A 9,669-nucleotide genomic window follows, 5' to 3' on the forward strand; every position below is an offset into this window, starting at 1 on the left:
CGTACATTTTGGCGGCGCTAGTTTTCAGCAGCAGAGGAAGTGGAATAGTAGCGTAAACATGGCTGACAGTGCAGTGACAGGTGAGTTTACGAGCGTGTCACAGCTGGATTTTAAATCTGTTTTCATGTATTTAGATTACTTTGTTCCTGGTGGAGCGACAAAATGTCTAGTAATTTGTGATTTGCGGAGTTTGTGTTTGGCTTGCAAAGTTAAACTGTTAATGCTAGTTGTGCTAACGTTAGCATTGCTTGCATCTCAATGGTACCATTGATATTGGGCTAGACAGTGTAGTATAGTGGCAGACGTCGTAATGTTATTGCATCATATTTTCGTGTAGTTGTTTTATACAGCAGTAATAACAGCAGTAATGACAATAACCCGCTCTAAGGCATCTTGGTTGTTACGTAGATGATGCGAAACTAGTGTGCAAAACTAGTTCTCTGATCGGTCTCGTTAGCATGATGCAAACCGATCAACTTGGGTGCTATATAGATAGCATCACCAAACGTTTAGGGCATTTTACTGAATGAAGGCTGGTCCCTCATCAATACAACAAATGCACTGATAAACTGATGTAATATATATTCGTACACTGGCTGCTTTACAGATGGACCTGAGTGGAAATGTGGAATTGAACGTGCAAAGGTTAGTGTTTACCTTTCCTTTTCTTTGTAACAGTCTCATACCTGTATATGCTTACATATCTGACTTTAGAGTAAGTTTTTTGATCCCCCTTTGGCATTGCCGCTTAACAGAGTGATGGTAAAGAGCTGACCAAAGAGGAGAAGCAACGGCTGAGAAAAGAGAAGAAACAACAAAAGAAAAACAAAGAGAAAAAAGATGAAAAGGCTTCACAGGAAAGTGAGAAAGTGAAGAAGCCTGCTAGTTCAGCGGCTCTGGTATCCCAGCCTGCAACACAACCCCTAACACAGAAAGGTGCTTCAAGAGGCTTTGTAATTGGATGCTGTTGCATAAGACACATTTCTATTAAATTGTCACTTAGCAGATTGGTCTGATTGGTAGGAGCTGAGATTTTTTTACCTATGAAATTACAGTCACAAGAATTTTTTTATCTAACTGATCCTGTGCTGATGTTAATTTTCTGTCCGTTGTGTCTTTAAGCTCCTTCAGCAGTGCCTGCTCCTGCACCAGTTTCCGTGCCTCCGTCAGAAGTACCTGACCCAGCAGAAAAGCATGCAAAGAGTAAAGCAGAGCTGAAAGCTGAGAGAAGAGCTCGGCAAGAGGCCGAGAGGGCCTCTAAACAGGGAAAAAAAGGAGAGGTGGGCCAGCAGGCAGCCACCGGCAAGCCCAAAGTACAGCCCAGTGAGCTGCAGCCAGGTACTGTTACAATTATAGAGACAGGTATCAGTGATTGTTGAGATAAGCTGAAATCACACATTATCTACTGTGAAGAAAGTCAAACTCTTTATGTATTTTCAGTGGTAAAGAGGCTCCCAGAACACATCCAAGTAGACAACCCGGATGTTTTAAAAAAACTGGCCAAGAAGCTGGAAAGACAACAGGTTAGTAACTTTATGCGCTATTTAACAAAAAAAAACTTTAATCATGCAAGCATGCTTTTGTCTGATTCAGGACAGCTTGCCTTGACATGAACACACAAAGTAGTAACTTATAGTGTACTGGCTAAACTGGTGCACTCCGGCTTATGGGAGGAAAATGCCATTTGATCACAGAAAATAAAAGAACTTTGTAAACTTAAAGGTGTCCACAAAAGGCCTTTGTGCACTGTGGTTTACAGTATTGAGGTAGCTGGATACAACAGGCTGCACAGATTTGGCACAGAAAAAGTGAGACAAGAAGCAGTACTGTATATGGACCAAATAAGATATCAAGAAGATTTTATATTGCACTGGATTATTTTTAATACTAAGAGTATTTACAGCAAGGTCAATATAGAATACAGTCTTAAATACAGCAGTGTATGAAACCGCTTTTGTTTTTTCTTTAATCTCACATAACCATCAGTTATAACTGCATGTGATTGTACCTAACATTTCTTTCAGACACCAGGGTACAATGCTACTACAATGGTCAAGGTTGGATTATCTGTCTGTGCCAATGACATTTGTCTAATTTTGTTTAGCTGGCTAACCTCAAATGCTTTTAATTAATTAAAATGTTTGAGATGCAAACTTATCATTTGGTCCACTGAGACAGAAGTAGTATATTGCTGGGATGTGTTTTTGTTTGGTTTGTTTGTTTTTTATAAGTTGTAATTTCTTTGATTTGTTGTTATATTCTTTTGTCTCTCTGTGCTCCCTTTAACACTCAGCCGTGTGATGTGCAGAGTTTTGGTTTACAACAAAATTAAACATAATGAAAGTAATGTTTTGTTGCCGAATTTTAACATGTCTCCATGACTATAGTTTTAATAGTAGCATTTTGCAGTAGTGTAGGAAATTGCCTCAGTAGAAACTTTAGTTCCTTTTGCTTCTCTCTCCAGCTACATGCCGTATCTGGTTATTGGCTCATGCCTAGGTTGTGCTGTGACTGTGTATTAACCTCATGATCTCAATTTTAACCCCTCTGTGATTAGATATCGATGGCTCTTGACTCTAACCTGCTTTATTTCAGATCCCACTCCGGTTAGACTATGGCCGCAAAGTCAGCCTGTTTTCCCATCTCCACCAGTACAGCCGCAAAGCCCCACTTACACAGCAACTCAGGTAAACTGACATTGTTTGTGTGTGTCTGTGTATTTTGTCTTAATCACTTTATATTATCTTAAAGCTATAGTATGTAATTGTTTTCTTCTATTTTATATTATAAATATGTTACGCTTCAATGAGCCAGGACCATTGTACAGTCTGGCAGTAGTGTAGAGATACTCTCTTTTCATGGCTTTTAAGCAGGGCTCATGTTGCTGTTTTTTTGGTGGTGCTGTAGCTTCGTAATGATTGGTACCTGAAGGGCTGAGTAGAGCATGGCAGCATAAGGAAAGGGAGGGCTGGACATAATGGAGTGGATTGTTTTTGAGTCTTACACTTCCAGAAGCCTGATTTCCTTAAAGTGCATAATGTCAGAAAATGACATTAAACCCTGTGCACCAAATTCCTGGGTGTTCTTTTTAATCAAGGATGTATGTTGTACAATCATTGAGTTTCAGCAAAAAAAAGGATGTTCGAAGAAACAGTTAAAAGCTAAAAATTGTCATGATTCATGTCCATGAAGAGTTTATGTAAATTTAGTTTTTTAGCCTAAAATCTCATTGCTGATTACTGCCCATGTTTGTCTGTTTCAGCATTCCCTCCACAGTGATTCATCCTGCTATTGTTCGACTGGGTCTCCAGTATTCACAGGGCATTGTGGCAGGATCCAATGCACGCTCGGTAGCTTTACTGCATGCCTTCAAACAGGTACAACCATCAACAGAGCAGTTATTCAGTTGGAGGGCTTCAAAACCCTATTGTTAATCAGCATTTTAAACTAACACAGCAACAAAAAATTAAGGTTTTATTTTAATTGACTGAACCGCGATAATGCCAACAGATACTGGATACATTGCACATAACAATACATTGCACATAACAGACATACTACCTTGTTTTGAGCAAATGAGGTTGACATTTTTATTTTATTTAATTTATTCTTTTATTTTTACTGTGTGCAGGTTTTAAGTAAAACAACAAAAATGTAATGTTTGTCTTTTAAGGTAATAAGAGACTATACTACACCTCCAAATGAGGAGTTATCCAGGGACTTGGTAAACAAGCTGAAACCTTATATCAGGTACAAAATAAAATGTTTTTAAGTATTCATTGTATATATCTACTGGATCGCTGAGCTGTATTGGATCAGTACAAGCTACACTACTAACTCTTGACGTAATTCACTGCTTTAATAATGAAATTATATTCCACAAAGTGAACTATTCATTTTATAGTGTAACATTTCAACTTATTTCTTTTGTCTTTCAGCTTTTTAAATCAGTGTCGCCCTCTGTCAAGCAGCATGGGTAATGCAATCAAATACATCAAGAAAGAAATCTCCAATATTCCTAGTCAGTGCAAAGAAGAAGAGGTTATAGTCAAACTTTTGTTTCTCTTTATATTCAGACGGATGTTTTAAAGTTATCACATATATTCTATCAATTAGTAATTTCTGAGACAATAGCCTTTGTGACATTGTCTCCATGTGTGCTTAACTGTGTCTCTGTTAAGGCAAAGAGTGAACTTCTGAGCTGCATTGAGCGCTACATTGATGAGAAGATCATACTTGCTGCTAAAGCTATTGCGAAGTACTCAATAGAGAAGATCAGTGATGGAGATGTAATTTTAGTTTATGGATGGTAAGCTTTTTAAAACTGACCATACAGAGGGAAAATACATTCCACTATGTAATGCGTGTTATAGAAATTACTTTATTCCCCCACGTTTGTGTGGCCTTTTTGTATAACCGATTAAATATGTAGTTCTTAGTTACTAAGCATTGGGTAATTGTTTAAAGAATTAAATAATTGCAAGACTTCCCAAGGAAATTTAAATGCTTTCTCTTCCCAGCTCATCACTGGTCAACCACATTCTCTGCAAGGCCTTGGAAAAAAGCAGGAAGTTCCGAGTGATCGTGGTAGATAGCAGGCCTCGACTGGAGGGCAGGGAGGCCCTGAGGCGTCTGGTCCAGAGAGGCATCAGCTGCACCTATGTCCTTATTTCAGCTGTTTCTTACATCCTTCCAGAGGCAATCATGAAGCCAAAAAATTGAGCATGGCATTAATATTTTCAATCAGCTTGTTGCTCATGGATTAGTCAAAGAAAGTAGCTTTAAGCAAATTATGTTTCTTCTTTCTATTTCAGGTATCAAAGGTGTTTCTTGGTGCTCATGCGCTGCTGGCCAATGGTTACGTTATGTCTCGTGTGGGGACATCCCAGATAGCTTTGGTGGCCAAAGCCTTTAATGTGCCTGTGCTGGTGTGTTGTGAGACCTACAAGTTTTGTGAGAGGGTGCAGACCGATTCATTTGTGTCCAATGAACTAGGTATGGAAAGGCCTGACATCAGCTTACTGGATTTGTTGGATTGTTACGTTTATCTCAGTCGGTTTACTTGAATTGTCTTCTTTCCAGATGACCCTGATGACCTCATTGTGACCCGTAAAGGAAAGACCCACTTGAAGGACTGGCAGCAAGTGGATTCTCTTCGTCTGCTGAATCTAGTGTATGATGTGACACCGCCTGATTTTGTGGACCTGGTCATCACAGATCTGGGAATGATCCCATGCACCTCTGTCCCTGTGGTGCTGCGAGTCAAAAATGTGGACCAATAAACAACCTCCAGGTCACATCAGTCTAAGCCAAGAGGTTTTGATGGGAGATGTTGTGTGCATGAGTGCTTGCACACATCACAAAATATCGTGCTTTTAGCATGCAATAAATAAATATCTGAAATTACATAAGCTTTTTAAATAGTCTGTGTGTGTATTTTGTTTATTTGTTTTTCTGGATGTGAGATGGTTAGTTTTGTCTTTTTAACAGTGTGAAAAGGCCATATGTTAGAATGCATCCGTGTTTTGATCTGTCAGATTTTGTGAAAACAATAAATGAATTTCCAGTATTTAGAGCAGAACAATTACACTCACATTGGAACACATTCCAGCTGTCAACCACAGCATGAATTTTTAAACTTGCCATAAATGCTTCCCTAATTACAGTTGGAACAGCAGTATCTCAAGAATTTTATGGCTCACATAAATCCTTTATCTGAATAAGAAAGACATAAACCAGGTAATAAAAGTATTTTGGGGGGCAAAGGAACTCAACACACGATACTCATGCTTCAAGGTCATTTTGTGTTTTACACAAAGATATTCTGTTAATTATTGCAATATTGGTATTTTATTCCATGAGCTCACACTTAATTACCATTCAAACACTTAGGTGAATTTGAAGGTGTTATCTGACCTTGTATTGCTTTAACATATTGCAGTCCCTGCAGTTACTGACTTTTTTGTGATTGCTGCTGCCAGAAATGCCTAATTTCACAACAGTACATCACAGTACTGTTCATTAATAACTAGATCCCGTAAGTAACTTTAAAAACATGTCTGTTTTAATGTAGAAAGGGTTTATACTGTATATATACAATGTCACTTCAGTACCTCAGGAAACGCAGCATATATACTGTTTTAAAATATTTATTAGAGCCTTCAATCTCATTGGGAAGATGCTTTGAAACTACACAGCATCAAGATATTTTGAAAATGACCATGTGTGACTGAGAAAGAAAAGAAAGATAAGGACACATCTTTAGCAGATTGTGTAGTCAAAATGGAAGATGTGGAAGGAACAAGTGACAAGTAAAATGACACTAATAGTTCAACTCAATGTGTCATTTTTTAAATAGAACTAATAATACAAAAAACATTCAAGCAAAAAGTTTAGCATTGTCATGTTTCACATAGAGAATGTTTTTTTTCTGAATAAAGTACATGTTTAACATAGAGTAAACAATCGATCAATTTCTACAAACTCCCTCAAATATGTATACATATACATATATATATTATAGCAGTTAATTGCCATTGTGCAAACTCTTTAGTATATGTTTATATTTTTGGTACCATATAAGATAAGCATAGATTCTAAATCTTGCATATCAATCTCTTCATTAATATGTCAATCAACTAAATTAAAAAAATATAATAAAAGCATGATAATATTTCACAAATTTGAAAAAATATTTAAACTTGGATACCTTACTCCACAATTGCAGTAATGAGTGCATAGCTGCCCCAATAAGGTGTAAAAACAAAATAACACATAAATAAAGCCTGATGTCACCTCAGACTTTGTGTCAGCATCCTCCCTGTCAGAAGAGTCAGTTTCAGCTCAGTAGATCATTGCAAATAAAGCCAGTCCATTGCACTTCAGCCTCAGTGTGATTTGGCCTTACGTCTCTGTGTGACCCACAGCAGAAAAGAGATCACAACGGTAGATGTGCCAAGAGGCCCAAAAACCTGGAGAGCTGGGAATTCACCCTGTTGGCAAAGTTAATAAATGCTTAGCTCAATAATAAAAAGGTTTGGGTACACAAGTGTTAATCTTGAAATATGTAATAACCGAAACGCTTGTAGTACAAACCGCTCGAAGACACTTGTATCCATGGTGGTTGTCAGCACAGATGCACTCAAAGAAGCCTGGGCCATAGGGGGCACAGAGGGAGTTCTCTGGGCAGTTAAGTGCTGTGGATTACCATTTATTAGGAGATGAATAGATGTCATGTATTACCAGAACACTACTGCAGTTTTAGATTATTTGTGTCACAAGATGGATGGAAACATACACTGCTGCTCAGTCTGGTTGCACATATTCTTCTGGCCCTCACAAAGACGATTTCCCTTTTTGACCTCAACCTTCTGCCAGGATGTGTTGCCTCCTGGACAAACTATGTCTCCAGGCAAAATCCTGAAGAGACACAGAGTTTGAGTTACAAAGCAGTAGAACCAACTTAATCCTTGTGAGCAGCTAATGGCATTTTGTTTCAGTTTTTGTAACAAGATACTTACATGTAATTCATTTGAATAAATCCTTGAAATGTTGTGTCACTGATGTTGACAATGGGGTTGAGTGAAAGATCTCTGCAAAACAAAAGTTTAAAAAGTAAAGACAAATAGCTTCATAAAAACTATAAGAATATTGAGAAATATTTATCTGTTCATTGTGCTGACGATGCACTAAGACTATTCAGTGTAAGCACGTGCATACATAACATATGTGTCCCTGAGTACAGCACTACAGAAGAAGACTATGTTTTCGGTGGAACACGCACATTTGATTATGATTAATTAACCGTGCAACAAGCACAGGTCATTGTTTTTTCCTAGGAAAAAAAAAACAAAGGTAGAACTTCCATAATTTGGTCTGTTCATATATTCAGTAATTAGTTGTTGTTTCCATTATTTATTATTAGTGTGATTGCTGAAAGCAATCGTGTGGCCAGTTATAAAGCATTCTTATGCATGTTATTTGACATGCTACTACTCCCACACGCTGACAGCTAGAAACATGGTTCCAACTCTAACATGTTAAGTACAATTAGGAGAGTTGAGTTATTACTCTGTCGGCTGACAGATGATGTACAATAATTGTTATGAATTATTGTAGGATTTTTTTCCTTTGCATTGCCGTCTATGAGAGCAATCTTCAGACGGTTATATCTTGAAAACCACAAGTACTGCAAATCATTTTTATGGTTTTGTTTGAGTGCTGTCACTTCTTCAATGTTCAGAGCTGCAGATTTGGCGGTGGCTGCAGCGGCTGGCCTTCAGCAGTCACACGCATTTTCTGTAGGAAAGGCCCATTCTAGTTACTATGTATGGTACATACATTATTAGTGTTGTTGATGCACCATGAAGTTCCTCCACATGTGTCAGTGAACAGTTGGATAGATCCAACCTGATACAAGCAAGCAAACAAACAAACAAACAAACAAAAACACGTTGAGACATTAAGAAAACAAACAACATTATGTACAATAACATTATGTATTTAGAAAGCTGCACAAGCTTGGTAAGTGGTAATTAAGATGAAAAAAAAACTACAGTATCAATGCTCGCATTTTGTATTTATTAAGAGGTGGAATGGCACATTACAGACATACCCAAGGATGTATTCATGCTCGGTTGTGTTTTCCTTTCCCAAACAGCAGCGTCCGTCTATCCTTCCTGCCCATTTGGCACAAAACCGTCCTACTGCGGTGTCATTTTGGATCTTCCCCTTACAGAGCTTACATACCTGTAGTTACAGATCATTAGGTAAGAAAATAAAGTTGTAAGAAACAGTATTTGCAGGTATCTACTCTCATGTAGTGCCTAACGTTATGTCTACTGTACATCCACCAAAGCACTGTATTTTCTAATGATTTATCCTCGTACTGTCATTTGTTTATTTTCTAGAAAAGGCTACACCTATTATACTGATATATCCCAGTCTTACCTGCAGCTCAGATAATTGGCAGCTCGCGTAAAAACATGAATTAATAATACAAATAAGCACAACAGGTTTCAGCTGGCTGTACCCAGCTCTCATTTTCATCGACTTAAGTCATATGATCCAACTGTAGAGGACATGTGACCGGAAGGTGGTCCAGCACCCAAAACTTTTTTTGCGCTGTTATTACGCATACAGTAACCAATAATTGCTTAAATCAAACGTCTGTAGGGAACAGAATGAAGGAAATAAAAGTGAAATAAAGCAAGCATCTTGGCTGTGTATTAGTTTTTTTTATTAGTGTTGAAATTATGATTATACATTTTCCATTTGCACCAAAAAAGCTTCAAAAATGTATTTGGTTTAGTGTAGTTTGATTATAATGCAAGCACTTCGAAATTCCTTACGTAAATACGAACCGCATTTTCACAAAATCTAGGCGCAAGTAGTGCGGTTTTTGACTGCGCTTTCACTGTCACTTTGGGTTGCACCAAATAAACCGGAGAGTTAAAGTTAAAGAGTGTTGTTTGTATTAAAGTAAAGCTATATTTTGAATTATAATTTTGAAGCATTAAATAAATAATACTACGGGGTCATGTTTGTAATTGTAAAACGTGGGACAGATAAAAAGCACGCGTTTTGCTATTTTTTTCATTGCACAGTAGGACTCACCCCAACCGAAATAATGAGATGGTTTGTTCCAGAAGAATTGTTGCAATGCCTCTC

General features: G+C 37.7%; 2 protein-coding genes across 3 annotated transcripts; one reads left to right on the plus strand and one right to left on the minus strand.

Moving 5' to 3' along the window:
• eif2b4 (eukaryotic translation initiation factor 2B, subunit 4 delta) lies at positions 1 to 5,421 on the plus strand. Of its 2 annotated transcripts, XM_067481529.1 has the most exons (14): positions 1 to 80; positions 608 to 645; positions 756 to 936; positions 1,123 to 1,338; positions 1,441 to 1,523; positions 2,025 to 2,057; positions 2,596 to 2,687; positions 3,263 to 3,377; positions 3,674 to 3,750; positions 3,939 to 4,041; positions 4,182 to 4,309; positions 4,521 to 4,698; positions 4,815 to 4,995; positions 5,083 to 5,421. In XM_067481529.1, the coding sequence occupies exons 1-14, from the start codon at positions 59 to 61 to the stop codon at positions 5,280 to 5,282; spliced, it is 1,647 nt and encodes a 548-aa protein (XP_067337630.1). In that variant the 5' UTR covers positions 1 to 58; the 3' UTR covers positions 5,283 to 5,421. The 2 variants fall into 2 exon arrangements, with proteins under 2 accessions (XP_067337630.1, XP_067337631.1); XM_067481530.1 differs by lacking the exon at positions 2,025 to 2,057.
• A 712-nt stretch (positions 5,422 to 6,133) lies between these two features.
• Positions 6,134 to 9,090, minus strand: atraid (all-trans retinoic acid-induced differentiation factor). Its single transcript, XM_067481536.1, has 7 exons — positions 8,950 to 9,090; positions 8,615 to 8,748; positions 8,341 to 8,409; positions 7,521 to 7,592; positions 7,298 to 7,419; positions 7,096 to 7,196; positions 6,134 to 6,992 (listed from the first exon to the last, which is right to left on the minus strand). The coding sequence occupies exons 1-7, from the start codon at positions 9,046 to 9,048 to the stop codon at positions 6,888 to 6,890; spliced, it is 702 nt and encodes a 233-aa protein (XP_067337637.1). The 5' UTR covers positions 9,049 to 9,090; the 3' UTR covers positions 6,134 to 6,887.
• Between the last annotated feature and the right edge of the window lie 579 nt (positions 9,091 to 9,669).

The sequence above is a fragment of the Channa argus genome, chromosome 17, assembly GCF_033026475.1.
Source record: "Channa argus isolate prfri chromosome 17, Channa argus male v1.0, whole genome shotgun sequence".
Classification (NCBI taxonomy): domain Eukaryota; kingdom Metazoa; phylum Chordata; class Actinopteri; order Anabantiformes; family Channidae; genus Channa; species Channa argus.